This window comes from Melospiza melodia, chromosome 3 (genome assembly GCF_035770615.1).
Source record: "Melospiza melodia melodia isolate bMelMel2 chromosome 3, bMelMel2.pri, whole genome shotgun sequence".
NCBI classification, from domain to species: Eukaryota; Metazoa; Chordata; class Aves; order Passeriformes; family Passerellidae; genus Melospiza; species Melospiza melodia.
Window position 1 is genome coordinate 135,187,140 of NC_086196.1, and position 20,879 is coordinate 135,208,018.

Genomic DNA, 20,879 nt, shown 5'->3' on the forward strand with positions numbered 1-20,879 from the left:
AGTGTCTCTGCCCCACTCATGGGGCACCTCGGGCAGAGCCCCAAACCTTTTCCACACCTTGACACCCCACAGCACACACAGCCTGCCCAAGCCTTTGTCCTGCAGGAGCCAGCGCAGGGGCACGGGCACTCCCCAGCTGCGCTCGGCAGTTTTCCCAAACCAGTGGCACAGAGATGACCAGGAGAGGCATTGGAAAGATGCATTTCCCTCGTGTACGGGAAAGAGGAATGTAGCAAATATATATTTAATTTGGGTATTGTTTGGATCTTACCCTTCAACCCAGGAGTTGCAGAAGTTCTCCTCTGTCAGGGCTGATACACCTCGAAAATGGAGGGCTGGTCCTGGTGGCAGGAGATATTTTTACATGTTCATACAATCCTTAAAGCTTGTTTCCTGTAACAAACCCACCTATTCATATTACTCTGTTTTCCACCTTGCTTCTCCCAAGCTCTTTTTTAAACCTTGCTTGCACTTAAAACTCTTACAGTTCTTAATATCCTTAAAAACCAAAGGATTTTTGTGTAGGTGGTGTAGGTAAGAGGCTGGTCTTACAAACTGCTAGTGATGCCCTCAATCTTACTGAATCTTTTGGTTTATATTTTAAAATCCCTCATGTGCTGTTCATGCAGGCATGTCTTTGTTTGCTTGGCGTGAATGTTGTAGTGAGGGACATCTCGGAATTGTTTGTCTTCGTGGCATGAGCTGGTTTTATGTGGCTACCAATGCAATGAAAAGTTTGTTAACTTAAATGAAACTAAAAGAATAACTGGGGAAAAACCCCCAAAAATTGCAGTACTTCCTATTTTTCCTGACAAATGTAGGTTGGTTTTAGAGTTTTGAATATTTAGCTGCTGATGTTAATGACTGGGTCATGTGAGGACAATTTGGAGAACATTTTAAATTGCTTATAGTCCTTTTGGAACTGAAAATGGGATTAAACAGTACTGACAAAATCTGTACTGATGACTGCTTGCTTACATTTGCTACATGATAAGGGAATAAAGCTAAGGAGAGACAGATTCTAATGTCTTTATTTCCTAACGTACTCTAAACTTGCCAGAATTTCAGCACAGGGCAGAAAATACACTATAAACTGGAGGATCCCACAAACAGCACCTGTAGATATAAATAATAGACTAATAAAAAGCATAGCATGCTATTAATATTTTATATAAGATCAATCTGTTGACATTCAGGTGTGCTTATACTTAATAATGTACACAAGTACACAAATGTCTATATCCTGAAAAACAAAATAAACAGCACTTCTGCAGTGTTGTCACCAGTGTGTTATGATGTTTCCTTACATAGGTGCATGACATTTACAGGTGAATGTCTTGGAGAGAGGGACTTTGTTGTATTGAATGAATATGAAACACTCATCATATTGTGGCTGTTACAATTAACAAATAAAAGATGGCCTTGAAGAGTGTAAGGATGCACAAAATTATAGACATATATTTTAGAAAAAAATTGTATTTAAAGTGTAAAAACGATCTAGTGACATTGATGGACATTTGTCTCTGTTATTCCTGAAAAAAACCAAAACATTGCCTATGAAAAGTATAAAAATATTCCAGAATGTTGATTTTATTAATGAAAGGATGCACAAATATTTTACTCTGATGGTGTAAGGGAACCTCAAATTTCTGCAGGTGCCTGAGTAACTAAATCAGAATAAACCACCACACTCCAGCCATCCCATTGTTCTCTTCATCTGTACAAAGGGAACCTGCAACCAAAACAGAGCCAGCTCCCTCTCCACGTGTGTTATTGGGATTTTCATTGTGCTGACAAGATGGGTGGGTTTGAGCAGGGCTCTGTTCTCCCTGCTGTCATCTGCACAACCCATCATCACTTGTGCTGGCATCTTGTACCCACGTGTGCTATTTGATGTGGAGACAGGGATGAGAGAGGGAAAATGCTCTCCCCATGTTTGCTCTGAATACCTTTTCCAGTACCACATAGTCTAACTTTTGCTTGTTCTAGGCTTGGGAGACAAAGCAAAAGCACAGTTCTCATGAAGGGGGACCCTGTGTGGAGCATGAACCAGTCAGTCAGAAGGAAAAGGATTGGGCCCCCAAAGTAAACTAATAAAAACTAACTTAGTCTTTTGTCATTCCCCTCTCTCAGGACACTTGAAAATAATCATAGATTAGAATCATAGAATATTTTGTGTTGGAAGAGACCCTTAAAGGTCATCTTGTCCAACCCTTTGCAATGAGCAGGAACATCTTTAACTACATCAGGTTATACATGTTCTCTTGAGGTGATTTGGGGATTCAGCACACAGCAGTGTTGGACCCTTGGTGTCTCACCTAGATGAGGTCAGCTGCACAAAGCTTCTCTCTTTCCCACCCATTATTATCTTGTGTTTATTGCGAAAACAAATTGCATTTCTTGAAATCAACATGAAGATGACAGATAAGAGACTAAAACTCTGTCATGAATAAAGAAGTAATAGAATAGAGCTGGATGAGAGAGAAGCTTTAAATAAGGGATTAATACCTAAAATCTTCCTTCTTTTCTTTTTTTTCCCCTGATCTATCAGTTGCAATATAAATTATAATTCTCCCTTTGCCTAAATCTTGTCCTGCCTCTGTTTCCAGACCTCTGGCTGTAAGAGCACAACCATCACAATTTACAGTAATTTCCAAAGTAGTACCTTATGACAACAGATGAACTCAGATCAGACCACATAATCACTTCCCTATGGGAATAAACAGTTGTCCTAAAAAGAATCTTAACACTCACAGGCCCATTTCATGTGGAACTCAGAGCACAAAATTGCTGAGGCAAGCAGCTGGACAATCCCACCAGTTATCTCACTGTCTGCCTGCTCTCCTTTTCCATTTTCTGGCTTTGCCATAGGATGAATACCATGGATGATGAGCCAGGGTGCAAGGCCCACAGCTTCCCCTTCTTTAGGCACACTTTGGGTGGCAAAAAGAAATTTGTGGGCAGATTTCTTTGTTGTTCCTGCATGTGGGACTCTTAATTTGATGAGCTGAGGGGGTCTAATGTGTCCTGGCACCAGAAGTCAGTCTGCAAAGATTTCCAAATTCAGCAAAAACTGCTGAGAGTAATAGGGATCTCCAGGCTAAATCACTAGACTCATGAAAAGCATTATTTCCACTCTGGTTTTGAGGCATTATTTCTGCTTCTTCTGCTGGTATCTTAGCATCCCACCTCTCAAGTACTCTGTTATGACAAGATTGGGTCAACAATTAAGCAAGGATTGACTTTTCCAGCAGCACCTCCAGTGGCATTGTGTTGACAGGAAAAAAAGCTGCTTGTTGCCACTGCTGTTTAGTTCACCTTAAAACATATCTTGTGGTCTTCCTGTTAAGCTGCTTTGCAAAATCACTCTAACACACAATCAGAAGGAGGGAAGGAATACTCTGAAGCTTGTGTTTGACAAGAAACCTAATCCTTAATCTTCCTGTGTGGCTGCGCTTCTCCTTTCTCCTCTCTTCTCAGCAGCCCTCTATGCCTTTTTTCTGTTTACCACAGAAAGGTGGTAAATATCCTGGTAAAACAGAATGAAGCCTTGGTGCAAAGGCCAGGTCTTCATCCATCTCCTCTCCAAGGTGGTGTTTTTGGTAGGAAATTCATGCCTTCAAAAATGCGCACAGATTGTGACAAAGATATATCTTCATCTAGAAAGCACCACACTGCTCTCTGTTGCTGTGTCAATGAATAATTAATTGAGTGAAATAATTATATGCAATAGATTTTACCTTCTTGTAATTTGCAACTCGTTCCCCATGTTTCTGGAAAGCAAATGATCTAGACTTGCTGAGTTCTTTTATTTTTAACCCATACCTGGCTCACCTGGAATTGCTTTGGTTTAGATAATGTTGCTTGGGCATGATATTTTAAAATATTTCAGCCTGTAAGCAACTTTCTACTAAATAGTAATAAGAAGTGTTCCAGTAAATTCTTGTTAGTGTAGGAGCAGCTGCAGGGTAACAGGTTTTTGGATTAAAGGAACAATTATTTATCTGGCATAAAGGGTGCACATACTGGCTTAACCTGGCAAGGAGATGAACTTTAATATGACACTGATTTCAGTACAGTCTCACTCGTTATAAAATCTAGAGACTCATTGAAGTAAATAAATATGTAGACAGTGCTACTGTTTTCTTGACACGTATATATATATACACGTGTGTATGTGCATTGTGTGGCAGATGCCAAACAAACAGATCTACTCTGTGTTAACGCTCTTCACAAATGTACCTGACAGACCAGAAGTTGGAAAACGTTGCTTGAAAATATTTACAGGTTTCTGGAAAAAAAAAAAAGGAAAAGAAAATCTACCAAAGAAAACCCAAACACACCAAAACAACACAGACCCAAAATTATTTCAGGCATGTGGCGCCAGCTTTCTGTGTTTGAGCTCATGAGCTCATTAATTGTAGCTTTGAGCTGTGTAAAAATGTGCATCAGTGCCCTTGATGTGCCTATATTTTGGTGATGCATGAATTGTCTCTATATCCTGTCTAAGAAGTGGACACTAATATCTGCCCTGGAACATAATTAGAAGTCATAAAATACCCTGCTGCACTGAGTCAGGATCTCACCCATCTGGGATTGATACCAAGAGATGTTCTTTTCTGGTGTTGCTGTCAGCACAAATGTTTAAATATACCTTCAAGAGCTGAAATATTTGGAAAGAAATTCTGTTTGCCTTATGTAAGCAAGCAATAGTCTGCATTTAACGAAGGTTCATCCTTCAGTCTGTCTCTGTGAGAAGTGGAACAGAGTCACCTTAATTTCGAGAGGGCTGCATGTGTAAATTGATAAAGGCGTAGGATCTTACCTAAAGGGACCTTTTAATTGTCATTCTATTCTATTCTATTCTATTCTATTCTATTCTATTCTATTCTATTCTATTCTATTCTATTCTATTCTATTCTATTCTACTCTATTCTCATTATAGAATTTTGGTTAGAAGCTAAAATTTTTAAGTGCAACAAAGTGAGCTTTTGTAGTTAAAAAAAATTAAAATGTTCATAGGACAAAAGAAACTATCAGGGTATTTTGAAAGATACAGTATGCCTCCTTTAAGCATGAGTGATGAGCACAGATCTATTCTACACTAAGAAGGTCTTCATATCATCATCCTCATATAAACAATCTGAACTCCTTCTAGTAGTGCATTGAATTTTATGATATTTCGTTCCACTGTCATATGCAGCTTGTTCTTCTTTTTCTCATCTTTCCCTCAGGGAATAATAGTGCATGCAGTGGTAAGGTTTATTTCTTCCACAGAATTTTTTTGTTGTAGTCAGGTTGGAGAAGGCAGGTCAAAGAAAAGTGTTTTTTGCTTGGTGATAAAATATGTGTTAGTCCTTAAGATTATTTCTTTTTTTTCCCCAGGAGTTTGTTCTACTCTCTTGGATCCGTTGAAGAGAAAGTTTTCTCTCTTTCTCTCTCTCACACTAACTTTAAGTTAAAAGCTCAGTTTTGCCTGAGGAGTTATTGATCACAGTCTTGACTGAAAGATTTGGTGATCATTCAGCAGTTTTAGACCCAGGCCAAGTAATTGCCACTCTCAAGAAATAAACAATTGCAGAGCTAACCTGAGATAAACTGATGTAGCTCAATAGATTTCAATCGTTAATATCAGCTGAGGATTTGACCTAACTTTGGAAGGAATTTATGAGTTCAAAGGTGTGGAAAGCTGTTCTTGCTGCAAATCACTGCACATCCATGGTGTTCTTGCATCTTTGTAATCCTAGATACTGCTATGAGAGTTAAATTTAACATTTCTCATTAGAACCAACATCCTAATATTTTCACAAACTGTGGTTTTTTAAAATTGTGAATGAGGGTTCAATCTTTTTAAAGTTATACTAGATTGGAGAGACCTTAGTGATAATAGGTAATTTTTTCAGAGCATGAAATCAAATGATATCAAATAACCATAACAAGGTGTTTTGACGATAAAGCTTCTGAGAACTAATAATTCACTGTTCCCACACTGAAATTCCAACACATTCATTTTTCTCAGAACAATAATATTACAGAAAGCCAAACCACACACACCCTAAGAAAAACCAAACCCAAACAAAATCAACCACAAGAGAAGCACGGAATTGTTCTTCATAGTTGAGTTTGCCAAAACACAGAAGGGGAGCTTTCCCTCACTTTAACATTTCCTTTTTTTGAAGGTGGCACCTGTGTTGTGAACCCCACTGACCTGTTCTGCTCCGTCCCTGGTCGCTTGTCCCTGCTCAGCTCCACTTCCAAGTACAAAGTGACCATTGCAGAGGTGAAGAGGCGCCTTTCACCACCAGAATGCCTCAACGCCTCCCTCCTCGGAGGTATTTTGAGAAGGTAAGTTGAAGGTGAGGATAACAACTCCTAGACAATGCAGTAATTGCTTTAATTTTATTTATTTTCAACAGATAGGTTTTGTTCTTTTCCCCTACTTGGATAGTGGTTGCACTTGAGGTGAACAGAAGGGGATGGATCAGGAGGGAACACTGGGGAATTTTCAGTAAATTAGCAAGTTTACATTTTTCATAAAACTGATTTTTTTTTACCTCTCTTCAGATATTCATCAGATGTGGATAGATATTGCTTTGACTTGTTTTGAGCAAACAAAAAAAGAGAAAATTCACTGTGTGGAAAATTTCACCAGACCTATAAATCTAAATTCGTGCTGAGAAACAATCTCAAAGAAAATAGTTTTGCAATAGTTACAGCCCTCCCTCAACAAAAAAAAATAAAAAACTGAGATGTAGGGATGCCTTTTTCTTCCTTTATTTGCATGGTTTTTTTGAGCACAAAAAAGAGAGAATAACCTGCTTTTACTTTTCTCATTGTGAGATATTAGGGGAGAAGTGAAGACTTAGGTAAAGTTTTGCCTCTGACCCTTCACTGACCAGAGCAGACACCTGCAGAGAGCAGGAGCAGAAAGAAGGAAAGGGGCAGACTGTGCCTCACACTGCAAGAGGAAAACCAGGAGGCAACTGTAATTCAGCCAGGCATATCTAAGTCACGGTGTCCCTGAGGCATCAGCTCAGATGGCATCAGCTGCCTGAACACCCTTTGATCAAAACTAGCTGGAAAGTCACGGGTTATTTCACTGCTGGCACTGAGGGCCACACTGATCCTCCTGCTTGTGCTGAAAGTCATTTTAACCAGCCTGAGACATGCAGGCACTCCAGAGCTGTCTTGACACATCTTGGAGAATAATGACTGTAGACTATAAATTGTTTTCAAGGCGTTAGTCCCATTCAACTGCCTCTATGGGCATTGGAATCCAAAATCTACATTCACCAAAAATTTCCCCTCTGTTTGTTTCATCCTGGAGAAATCTTCAGCTAATTCTCATTTAAATACTCATGCTGCAGATTTCATCAATACAGTGCAAGCTATTATGGATTCAAGGGCATCGACTTGAATGTGGGGGCTCACTTCTCTCCTCTGTTATTAAAATGTTTGAATGATCCCCACAGGTTTTTGACCCAGACTAAATATCTCCTCTCCCAAATTAACCCTTGGCATGGTTCAGGAGTTTGCAAAGACTAGGGACTCCTCCCTGTCTGCACTTTGGATGTGCTGATTCTGTTTTATGAATCAGAGAGAGCAATGGAAGAGATTTGGTCAGTTTGTCACTGAGGGTTTCACAGCTGGGGAACAGGCTCAAGGTAGGAATCTCAAATACATACTCTGTATTTGACCAGGAAAGATGTAGGAAAACAAAATCTCATTGATTGTTTGCCTGAGACCTTGAAGGCTTGTTTCTGCATCCTGTCAGCAGTCACTGGTTACCTATCTTCCCAAATAGCTTGCTTTGGGAGTAAAGTGTTCTTCTGAATAAAGAAAAAATTCTTTTCAGAAGATATTTCCTGACAAACAATGTGGCCAAAGTTTTGTTATTTTTTAATGGATAAAAGCAGACATCCAAATCATGATACTCTGTTTTTGGTTTCCTCTTCTGCCTGATGGAACTTGGACATGAACCTCAAAATATTTAGTTAATTATTTTTGCTACTCAGTAATTACTTTTTCTATGCTATGGACCCCTCAGTCTCATTTGGGGTTAATTATGAATTTCTTGTACAAAAAACAAAGGTGTAGACTCTTATCTAATTAAAGGACAGGTCATTCATTTGGGATGGGAGATATCGGGGTTCCAGTCACTGTTTTATTCATTGTTGAAGCATTTTAACATTAGTTGTTTGCTGTCATCTGACTGCTGCATCTGTTTGAAAGACACAGGTTTAAATTCCCTCAGGCTGGGGAAGAATTTGAACCTACATCTGCTGCATTAGTGGATTTGTCTGAAATGACTCAAACTCTACAGAAAAGTAGCTGGGACACCCCACGACCCATTTTGTGAGAACAATGGGATCCAGGTGTTTGGCAATGGGGCACAGATAACCAATGATGTCTGAGATTTTAGCTTCAGCATTTCCTCTTGTCTTGGCCTTCTTACTTGTGAGTTTTGGGCTTTGCAGGCAACATTTCCAAATACCCAGGTCTCTACATAAATTATAAAGGGATAGTTAGAGCTGGTTTCCACATAGACATCTACATCTAAGTATCTATCTGGCTTCCTTTAATAGCCAAAGATGAGTAAAGTTCACTCATTGTGGATATCAGTTTAATCTAATTCTAGAAGGTCATGTTTGTGTCTAATTTGTCTTTGGAGCCTGGCTTGGCTAAATCAGGTGTAAGTGTTTGCACTGTCAATATTTACATTTAGTCACTGAAACCCCAGGTGCCATGCCCAGATCAGGACACTGGGCTCCACTAGGTGGAAACTGCCTGAAGATCTGATGCCCCCATGACAGGCATTAAAATCTCTAACTCTGCCAAAGAGATGGTGTTAAAGAATCACCTAGATAAAAGAATCACCTAGAGTACGCAGGAAATTAAGAATACAGCTCTGAAATATTTCCCGTGGATGTTACCACTGAAGGCATTACCCTACATATTTGTCAATGAAGTGTTCACAATTTCTAGGTTTATATTAACATGGGGGAAAGGTGCAGAATAATGACAAATATCTCTCTTTCCTGCTGTTCTCTCATGACAGAGCAAAATCCAAGAACGGAGGACGCTGCTTGAGAGAAAAATTAGACAGACTTGGACTAAATTTGCCTGCAGGAAGAAGAAAAGCAGCAAATGTCACACTCCTGACTTCCCTGGTAGAAGGTAGGGTCTCTAATATTGCAATATAATATTACCATTATTAAAATGTTTCATGGCATGCAATCCTTTTCAGCCATAGGGTTAAATTCCATAATCTGTATTTTGTATAGAGACCTGACTTGCCTAAAGCCATAGAAAGAGTGAGTTGCAGAATGGAAGCTTACTCTGAGATATCTTGGCTCCCAGCAAGTGTCTTGGTTCTGCAGTTTCCTCAGCATTGATTTGTGCTTACAAATCGATGTTCTGAGTGTTCTTGTGAGAGAGATGAATGTCTTATACTAACTCTGTAAGTAGGTTTGTTTATCCTCCTTATCTTTTTTTTTAACTTATGAATTTCCTGGAGCTGGTCCAAAAATGTGATGATTTTTTTTTGTCTCCCATAAGAAAGCATAATATTTAGACAAGCCTTTTCCCCACACACATAAATGAATGAAATCTGTTTTCAGATAATATCTAGACAGGCTCAGGAGATACCTTCTTGGCCTTTATTTGTTGTTTAAATATCATTCACCAAATACTGCCAGGTTCTTCAAACCTTCAGCTGGGAGATGCAGGTTCAAACCCCTCAGGCAAAGGGAAAAAACTCTACCTGCATCTCCTCTGTTCTGGGTGAATCCACTAAGTACCCAGTTTGTTGTTTGGCTGTGAGTTGCAGCTCTGGGAATTTCAGATCCCTCCTCCTTGATGCTGAGAGAACTCAGCTCATCCTAAAGGTCAATACCTTCTACAGTCATAGCCTGAAAGGGCCATAGAGATCTAGGCAAGTGGGCTGAGGTCTCAGCACTTATTACCACAGAATTACAGAATTACAGAAGGATTGAGGCTGGAAGACTCCTCTGGTGATCTCCCAGGCCAATCGTCCTGCTCAAAGCAGGGTCAATTAGAAGAGCTTGCTCAGGACTTTGTGAGTTTTTTATTATCCCAAAGGATGGAGACTCTTCAAGGCAGAAATATCATTGAATCCTCAGCACTGATGATTTTCAGTATCTATGACAAGGGATGAGATTTTCAGGGGTCACTGAGCACAGGGAAGTTCAGTGGGGCTGCTCTGAAGCACAGGTGTGTCCATATCACACCTGCTTGCAATTGGAAGCTCTCATGGAGTTACAGTGTTAGAAAAGGTACCAACTTAGAGGAGCAAGGGCTGTTTCCACCTTCAGACATCTCGGGTCAGGGCAGAATAAACACAGCTGGGTTTTATCAGTAAACAGAACGGTGGCTTTAAGCTGAAATCAGGAAGAAATTGTTCCCTGTGAGGGTGGTGAGGCCCTGGCACAGGGTGCCCAGAGAAGCTGTGGCTGCCCCTGGATCCCTGGAAGTGTCCAAGGCCAGGTTGGATGGGGCATGGAGCAGCCTGGGATGGTGGAAACTGTCCCTGCCCATGGCAGGGGGTGGATCTGGGTTATATTTAAGGTTTTTTCCAACCTAGACCATTCCATTGCTCTGGGATTCTATGTGACCAGCTATTCATTCATCAGAAGAGACTGAGAGGGAGGAAGGCACCTGTCTGACGACTGCTGGCCTGGGGCTGATGGCTGAGAACCTTTCCTCTAAGTCAGGGTTAGAGTGCTGCTTCCCAGGAATGGAGCTGTGCCACCTCCCTGCCTTTATTCAAAGCCTGTCGCAAACCTGCTATCAAACCTGTGGTGTTGCTTCTGTTCTTGGACTTGCCTTGTTTTGCCTTACCTTGCTGTGAGTCCTAAACACAAATACTGATGTGCCTGAGCTCACTTTGGCAGAGACCTTTTTGCCTGGATATGCTAATTGTGAATTTTATCCCGTGGAATTTTTGGCAATGGCACCACCATGTTAACATTCCAACAGAAAATTAAATTAAGCTCATTTCCTGTGTGTGTAACAAATTCTGGGTCAAACTTGGAGGTGCTCATTGAATTCTTGGAGGTATAAGCTGCTCTCACTTTGGACATGCAGATATTCCTTCCAGGTGCAACTAACTTACAGCACAATTTCTTCAAGGAAAACCATCCTTCAATGATTCCTGCTGCTGGAGGAGGCAGAAATGGAAGGACATAGGCTTATTCTGTGGGTTAGGGAATCCAGAGAGAAGGCAACACAAGCTTTTTCTGTGTGATAGCAATACAGAAATGGAAATAATAATTATAATTTGTTAGTTTTAATAAATCTCTAAAATATCAGGTACACTCTGTGTACCTCTCATAAGAACCCAGGATTGTGTCATTCTTGACTTCTTTAGATGGATGGTTCTAAATTTATTATTACTAAAAGTCCTCACAGTCTTCAATATATTGAGGTTTTAATATCTCTTTAAGGTAAAAGCATGCTCAACCTCTTGAATATCTATGTGATACAAGATATGGCAAAATTAGTTGCATTATTGTGTTTATTGACAAAAACCAAGTCAAAAATCTCTGTCATGACTCATACTTCTCTTCCTCTAAAACGTACTGAAATCACTGAGTTTTCGGGAGTCTGCTAAACTCAAGGAGGAACTGAAATTTATTTCTAGCCTTTGGCTGCCACATGAAGGTCCAGATTTTATGAAAAGTATTCTGTGGCCTCCTGTTTTCTGCAAAGTTTTTTTCTCTTTAGGGTTCTGCTCTACTGCAGGATGCTTACTGCTGGCTGGATCAGGTCACATCTTTAGAGTCTTTGTTAGGGACCAAAATAAGAATTGTTTGACAGATCAGTTCTGTTCTCTTTGTCATGCACATAAATCAGTACAAGGAGTGAAAAGGCAGAGAGGGAGGGTGAAATCAGTGTTGCAGGGCTCTCCTGAGCAATTTGGGGACACATCACCGTGCAACCTGCAGGCGAGGGATGCCCTCTAGTGCCTGGACTAGATTGAGGGAAAGGTCATTTCTCTTGCGAGCTCCAAAAGGAAAATTCCTACATATTTGCTGTAAAATAAAGTCTTCTCAGACAAATACTAGTATTTCCAAGGCTAAGCTTTACTGTGGGCTCAAAAGAGTCAAAAGTTTCTCCAGTGGGAGCAATGAAGGATGTGAAAAGAGGGGATGTGTCCCCTTCTGTTTGAACGGGTCACTTAACAAGGCATAAGTGTGATTGCAGATGCAGGTTAAAGCAGTGCATGAATGATTTTTAAGCCATCAGATTAAAAAAAAAAAAAAAAAGAAGAAAAACTAATAAAAAATTCTAGAGTTTGTTTTTCTGTCAAACCTGATTAAGACACTATATTTCCCAGACAGAGAATTAATGGCATTCATCATTTGGGGACCAAAACTCTTGAGAAAAATAGGTCAGTGGCTTCTTTTTTCATCGTGCTCTCAACTATCACACTTCTCCCCCACCAGCCTTTGTTTAAACATCCTTCCACTTGTTCCTCCTCCCTTCTCACCCTACAAATAGAATAAACTTTCCTTCCACCTCCCGCCTGTCCCTCCTCCCCCTAAGTAACATTTCTGCCGGGTAGAGCATCCGGAGGAGGCTCAGCCGAGGAGAGTGGGAGGCTCAGATGCCGAGTGTCCCTCTCCTGGGGACACAGCTCCTGCCTTCACTCCTCACCGGAGCAGCTCTCACTCCTGCTGGCCCCGGGGCACCCTCACTCTGCTCCTGCACCTGCCCACAGAAACCTTTCAAGGTGCTGCTCTCCCCACTGAGGCTCTCCAAGCTGTCCCTGCCCATTCTGCTCCAGCACCTGTCCCTTTTCCATCGTGCAAAGCTCGCTGGTCAATTGTCAAACAGAGGAGAGCCAGGAGATGCAGGGCTGGGCTTAAGGAGAGACCAAGATTCCCAGCATTTCTCTTTATCTCGGCAGGAGGAAAGACCTGGAGGTGTCATACACAGAGAAATTGGATTTTAGTTGAATTTAGATTGTAACAAGACAAGTAACTCTAATAGTAAGGGGTTTTAGTTGTTTCTACCTTTATTGTGATTCCTACTGTGGGGTAAATAGCAACTAGGCAGAAGATGAGAAATCTAAGGTAAAAGAAAAAGATCAATTCATCCACATTTCCAACATGGGGAAATTGGATTTTAGGTTTTTAGGATTAGGATTTTAGGTTGAATTTACATTGAAACAAGGCAAGTAACAATAATAGTAAGAGGTTTTAGTTGTTTCTACCTTTATCGTGATTCCTATTGTGAGGTAAATAACAACTAGGCAGCAGATGGGAAATCTAAGGTCGGTTCACAAACAAAAAAGGTCGGTTCATCCACATTTCCACACGGGGAAATTGGATCTTAGGTTTTTTGGTTGAATCTAGATTGAAACAAGGCAAGTAACTATAATAGTAAGGCATTTTACTTGTTTCTACCTTTATCATTATTCCTACTGTGAGGTAAATAACAAATAGGCAGAAGATGAGAAATCTAAGGTGAAAGACAAAAGGTTGGTTCATCCACATTTCCACTCGGGGAAATTGGATTTTAGGTTTTTAGGTTGAATTTAGATTGAAACAAGGTCAGGGGGTTTGGTGGTTTCTACCTTAATTGTGATTCCTATAATGAGGTAAATAACAACTAGGCAGAAGATGGGAAATCTAAGGTAAAAGAGAAAAGGTCGGTTCATCCACATTTCCACATGGGGAAATTGGAGTTTAGAATTTTAGGATTGGGATTTTAGGTTGAATTTACATTGAAACAAGGCAAGTAACTATAATACTAAGGGGTTTTGGTTGTTTCTACCTTTATCGTGATTCCTACTGTGCAGTAAATAGCAACTAGGCAGAAGATGGGAAATCTAAGGTCAAAGAAAAAGATCAGTTCATTCACATTTCCAACATGGGGAAATTGGATTTTATGTTTTTAGGATTAGGATTTTGGGTTGAATTTAGATTGAAACAAGGTAAGTAACTATAAGTCAGGGCTTTTAGTTGTTTCTACCTTTATCGTGATTCCCATAATGAGGTAAATAACAACTAGGCAGAAGATGGGAAATCTAAGGTAAAAGAAAAATGGTCAGTTCATCCACATTTCCAGCATTTACACATTTTCTCCCAAAGTAAATGTTTGTCTGAATTATGCTGTAGAAAAAGAAAGAACATATTCTATGACATTTTGTATAAACTACTTTCCCCCACCAAGCAGACTTAATCCTACTGTACAGTAATCAAAAGGATATCTATTCATAAAAAAAAAAATGTATATCACAGTACACTTCTAAGCATCAAATCATCATTTGGTCCTGGTTTGAAATTACATTTTTGCTTAACAATGAGATAGGAGAAATTATGCTCTGCAGAGTGTTCTCAAGTCCAAATTTTAAAATTGTTTTTTAATTTAGAATTTGTAGTTAGAATTCAGGATGCCTGCTCCTTATACCATATGCATGCTTATATGAATAAATATGCATAGCTCTGACATGCATTTTTAGTATATGTGAGCTTTCCATTTCCAGAAAAATATTTTCAATTTTAATTTAAATTATTTTAATTATTACTTCATTAAAAACAGTAATTACATTTGTATCTACATTTTCACCAATCTATATTCAAGAAGAGATAAGTAATTTTTTTTCTTTTTGTTCAAATGGTTTTATATCACAGTCACAATCCCAGGTCCAGACAGGTTTTATACCTTTGAATCATTTTCTCAGATTATCAGAACAGTTTAGTATAATTTTCGCAGCTCTAGCAAATAATATAAGCCATCTTTATAAATGTAAATTTCAATGACAATTCACATTTTCATTCCCTCTTTTTCTAGCAGTAAGTGGACACATTCGCATTTCAGTCATTTAATTTTTGATCATGTTAAATGAATGCAAACATTTCAACACAAAAAGCTCTGCTCTCCTGAAGAAACCAACACTTTTGCAATGGCTAAATGTTTAAATTCTTTGCTGTCTACATTCCTTGTACTGTTACTGGGACTGACTGGGACCATGATGAAGCTGTCTGGAAAATTGCAATTGCACCTGATGACAGCTTCAAAGGGTTTGATTTTTATTTTCTTTCCATGCTGTAATGAAGATAAACCTACAAAGTATTTTAACAGAATTTTGTTGAAAAGAAAACCCTGGTGCTCTTCTGAAATAAGTTTACTCTGTAAGTCTTTATTTAAGGAAGAATAAAAACATATCTGAAATAGACATTTTGAAACTACTCTACAGAAATGTAAAATCTATGGCTTAAATTTTTACCCTTTCTCACCCGTGAAGAAGCCTGGAATAGATATTTGAAATACAAAGCAATCAAGCAATCAGTCAACTGTATGCCTATTCATTCTGATCCTCTGTTATCTTATCACTGAAACACATTTTGCTTCCACTGGAAATTATTTTACTTTTCTAGAAGCTGCAAACTAAGTGGAAACTGTTTCTCCTTTCAGCTCAGAGATGCTGATTGCTTGTTAATGTCTTCATTCTTTTTAGGAATACTGAAAAATCATGTTTAAAACAAATCCAGAGAAAGCAGATGATTTTGACTCAAATCTTCAATTTTTGCTGTAAAGTCAGTTACAGCTGCAGAGGTTGTAGCTGGCTGGTATCAGCAAACAGATTGCCTGAGAGTGGTGCATGGATTTTGTCAGTTCCTGATTAAACTGGGGCAGATAAACACCAGTAAAGCATTTTCTTGTGGAATCAAAAGGTCTTTTTCCATGAAAAGTTCCAGTGGTAGAAAGGGAGACAATAATATCTCAAAAGAGGAAGAATGGAGTTCAAGTAGAGGTCAGTGCATGCAGTTTCTTGTTCCTCATACTGTCCCTGGCACAGGACCACTGTTTCCATGGAACTTCTCCTCTTCCTTGGCTTAACCAAGCCTGGCTGAGAATGGGATTCATCTCCCCACCTTCACTGCAGTTGCACCTTCTCATGTCAGATCATAGTAAACAGGCAGAAATCAGCACTTCTGGGTTTAATGATTTACTTTAATGTTTAAATGAAGTTAAATTAATAATTAACATTTTATTATGTTGCTCAGAACATCTGTGGAATTTCCATAGCTGGAAACATTCAAGACTAGGCTTGAAAAAGCCTTGAATAACGTCATCTAAGGCGATGCTGTCAGCAGAAGGTGATTTCCCAAGTTCTAATCTAGACTTTCCATAATTCCTCTGATTCTCTTTTGCCTTCTACTCTAGTACAGGATGATACATGCTTCAAGTGCTACTTTGTCTCCATTGACTTGAAAGTATTAAGTCAGACATCAATATTGACATTTAATCTGATGAATTCCACTGCAGATATTCTCAAAGTGAGGAGCTGCATGTCCTGTATCCCTCCTGGCAGCTTCAGCCTTTTGAACTTCAAAGAGCCAGAGTCCAATGCCACTTCTGATGGCAATCAAACACACAACTCTGAAAAGAAAGAAAAGTGAAAAATCTACAACCCCTGAACTCCAAAACTATTCTGGAGCACATCTCTGTTAGTCACTCATGCAGATGTGCTTCAACATACACTTCTGGTAGCTGACCTATTTCTTCTTTCTGCAATGAGATGAGAGCAAGTGTCATCTGGAAATGCCTATTTCCCACCAGGCAAAGCTAACAGGCACAGCTGTTCACAATCCAGACAGCTGCTTTTGATCAGATAAATCCCACACCAAGGTTGTCAGAGTCACAGCATGCAGGTCAGAGTGTTCAGTAAACCCTAAATTTAAATTCTGGATTCTCTAAGCTAGGGAAGAAGGTGCTTTCCTTTCAGAGGCGTTTGTCTGTCAGCACAGAGCTGGGTTCTTGTGTTCAGTCTTTGCAGTGAGGTAGAGAGGTGCTCAGTGCAACTGCCTTCTTCATCATCTTCCCTTGTTGTTTTGCCTGGTCAGTTTTGTTTGCAATCCTTCTGGAAACAAAATTGTTTATTGAGTTCTCCCTTGGGGTCTGTTCTTCTCTGGTGTGGGGCACTTGTACTGTTGGCTTAACCTCTAAGGAAATGTACTGGAATGTGTGTTATCCCCATGGGGCTTTTCTGGGGTAGAGGGTTCTTCTTCCATTACACCCAGGCACTGAGGCACCAAAGGCTGTCTCAGGTCCTCAAAGTTGTTTATTCCTACTTTCTGCTCTTTTCCATGCCTTGAATATAAATTATGAACAGGGCTTGCAAAATTGGGCAGCTGCCCAATACTCACTGGTGGCAAGACAGGGCCAAGTGTCTTGGCCAGTATTTTCTCCTGAGAGGGACATCTTTCCATCTGATGAGAGGAATATCCTTCCTATCTTCTGCCTGGCACCAGCTGATGGCTAAGCATCAACAGCCCAGCTGGGCTGAAAAGTGCAACTGACTTGAGAATCACTGTCTACAGAAGTGATTTGCTAATGTTTGGTTTGTTTTTTTTTTTTAAGAATGTAATGGATTCTGGAACAATAATAACAACAATGTAATGACAATGATGATGGTAATAATAACCTTAAGAAATGACTGACCCATTTTGTTTGACCGCAGGGGAAGCGCTACATTTGGCCAGAGATTTCGGCTACACCTGTGAAACAGAGTTCCCTGCCAAGGCAGTAGGAGAGCACATTGCCAGACAGCACATGGAACAGAAAGAGCAGACAGCGAGGAAAAAGATGATCCTAGCGACCAAGTAAGGAGGGAGAGGGAGCAAAAAAAGAAATCGGTCTGTCACTTCTCCATGTGGGATCTGTGGGCTGGGGGAGGGAGGAGTGGGAGTATGGAGCTGGGATTGTGGTGGCTGCTATCACAGCAGGGCTCACTGGCTGTGGGTGAGTGAGATCCTCCTCGGAGATGCTGAAAGAGGGACCTGATTTACTGCAGTGGGGTTTTAGTGGCTGTGCTCTCGTTGCCTGTGGTTTAGGGGGCACATACATCTTCCCAGAGGCTTTGGTTTAGATGAGAGCAGAGGATATTATTACATGGTAAGATCTGTGGGATGGAAACTGGCTTTGTCTCCTGTTTGTGTGTGAGCAGATCTAAGCCTTTGCTGGAGTACTGGTTACTGTTGGGTAATTATCATTAGTCTGCTGAGGGAGAGCTGGTTTGCAGAAGGAGAGATCCTCTCTGGATAACGACTGCAAGAGCTCCCCTGAAGTCAAAGGCACTGGAACAATGTACAACAGCAGGGGAGCTTTGCTAAATACATTAAAGACACAAAGAGGCATCAGACTTCACTCTAAACAAGCCACTCTGTCTCCCTGGAGCAGTAACATCATGTTAGGATAACATTTCTTCTAGGTTAATTAGCCTTGATGAGGGAAGAATTAACCTTCATGAGCCATGGGAAACAGGAATAAATAGTCTGTGTGGAGTAGAGCAGACCTGCCCTAGGTGTGTGGTCTGACTGCGTGGGGTAACCTTGAACACGTTCACAGTCTTGCTGTGCTCACTGCAGTTTCACATTTGAGGCTGAAGTAGAGCTGAGACCACAAATCCGAGCTCTCAAATCATCCCCTCCATGCTGGAAGTGTTTGGAAACCCTTCCAGGCTGTGAATTTCCCTGTACTAGGGGAAAGGGCTGAGCAGCAACAGGATTGTCCTGTGTATCCCAATGTCCTTCTGCTTTGGCAAGATTCCTGGCCTTGGTGTCTCTCTTGTATCCAGAGCACTTTGCCCTGACAGTGACCCAGGGATGAGATGCTCTCAAACATCTCATGCTTGTGAATCCTATGAATATAGTCTGTGGTCCTTCCCTGGTCTGATAAAAGCATCACCATGTGGATAGCAGGAATTTTCTGGTTGTGAAGGTGATGAGAGACTTCATATACCATGTTTCTAATTCCCCTGTACATTAAAAGGAATAATGTAAGTGGAATATTATCTTATTCTTACCTCTATCCACGTTTAAGGGCTCATGGGGTTTCAGAGGCATGAGAATAAACTAGCTGGCCAGAAAAAATTCCTCTCTGCAAGTTGTGTCTCCCCATTGCTGTGTAGCCCATGAACATCCTGCCTCCCAGCTGAGGATTTGTCCCATTCATGGAACACAATTCAACAAAAAGACGCAAATATTCCCCATTTTTCCCTGGCTCTAGTGAGAAATCACAAAGCCATGGGTTGTAATAATTGGTGGGTCACTTTTACGTCCTGTCCCCCAAAGGCTGTGCCACTCAGGGCCATATAGAAATCTCACTACCCTTTCTCACCACCCCATATCCATTTTCTCAGCCTCTTTCACTATTGAGATGAGGTGTCATGGGCATGCACTGCCTCTAACCCCAATGAACTTCGGGCTTGTAGGCTGTTATCCAGCACTTGTTAGGAACAAAATTCCTTTTCCCCTCATCCTATCAGTTAAAAGCACCAGGAAATAGCTCAGAGAGGTCTGTCAATAATAGCCAGGCCACATCCTCCTGCAGTCAGGGCTTGTAAGAGGGACAGATGGGTCAATGTGTGTGTTACTACTGCCCTCTCCTGCCTGCAAGGAGAACAGGGATTCCCAATCCAGCCCAGGTGTTCCAGGAAACACGGGTCCACAACATCACAAAATCAGCATGGCATTTCCCAGCTATGCTTCTCCATGTCTGATGCAAAGAGCTCTAGACAATCATCAGGACTTTCCACTGCTCACCAGCCATACTGAAGCTTTAGGTTGGCAATTTCAGCAATTCCACAACTTCCCTGACTCATGGGCTTTTGAGTGATGACAGAAAAAGCAGGGCATTATTATTATGCTGCTACCAAAACCAACACAGAAATTCCAGGGTGGTAAGATCACTCAAGCTTTGTCTGTGGAAAGAGCTGGAGTGCTGCTGCCTCTGTGTGTTGCTGCTGCCCACTGTGGGACAGAGCCAGAAGCCCACAAAAGTTCCCACATGTGTGGTCATGAGGAAAAATAAGGGGAAAGAACAATTTCCACAATGCCCAGAATATAGGTGATGAGAAAAACAAATGGAAAGGGTAAAATGGTTTCCACAGTTTTTCATATGTATGTGTATTTCCATTATGGATTTAGACATCCAAATTCATTGGCTCAGTTAAACTGCCCAAACCAAGGCAACCAGTGCCATTTGCGTTGAACTGGGCTATCCAGTTTGGCCATGAGCTGCTGCTCCAGGGGCACACAGATCTGTTTTTGTTACTGTGTTGTATTTGCCAGTGGCTATGGATGTCCTGGGTATTACAAATCTACACGTGGGTAATGAAACAGAGCCCTAAATGTCCACAATGATGAAGGCTCCAGGGTCCAGTAGGAGCTCCCAGGCCTCCTTGACATCAAGGGCATCCAGACCTTGTAGTCAAGCAATCCACCCACCCTGAGTGGAAGCAGTTCAGCTGCCATGCACAGAACTGTGGCCCATGGGCCAGTGAAAGCTAAAAAATTATATTTTAGATGCCAACAGCCAACACATGGAGGCCACTGAGCTTAATTGACTCTTTTCATTACCCTGCTCAGCCCTACCTGGTCTGAGGCCACGCTGATAGAATTACAGAGAACAAAAACAGGATTGCTGTCCATCATGGAACAAATCACACTCATTTTGTTAAACTGCTTCACCTTCCAAAGCTACCTCATGGAAATGGTCTCTCCCATTTGCAAACTCAGGACCTTGCCTGGGACAGTACAAATTGATGTAACAGGATGGTGACATGGTCTGTTCTAACAGTTTTATGGACTAGACAATGAAGAATGAGAGCTCTACTTAATAATTGTCATGGGAAGAAGAGATGATTGGGCTGTGCAAGCACTGTTCACTGCTGAACACAAGTGTCAGCAATGGCAGGATGGGAGTGAAACAGGCTGAAAAAGAGTTGAAAGGGTCAGAAAAGCATAAGCAATGAGAGAAAACATCTCCTACTATTCTCTTTCTTTCCACTCACCTCCTTTGACTAATCAGATGATTGTCTGGGCAAGTGGATGGTTTTTTGGACA

At 40.8% G+C, this 20,879-nt stretch overlaps 1 protein-coding gene across 1 annotated transcript in view; it reads left to right on the forward strand.

Moving 5' to 3' along the window:
* Nucleotides 1–20,879, forward strand: part of TFAP2D (transcription factor AP-2 delta) — a 49,217-nt gene that overhangs the window by 10,628 nt on the left and 17,710 nt on the right. Inside the window, exons 3-5 of the mRNA XM_063153537.1 lie at nt 6,180–6,345; nt 9,059–9,177; nt 17,495–17,636. Of these exons, the coding sequence (XP_063009607.1) occupies nt 6,180–6,345; nt 9,059–9,177; nt 17,495–17,636 (427 nt within the window). The remainder of the gene's footprint in view (nt 1–6,179; nt 6,346–9,058; nt 9,178–17,494; nt 17,637–20,879) is intronic.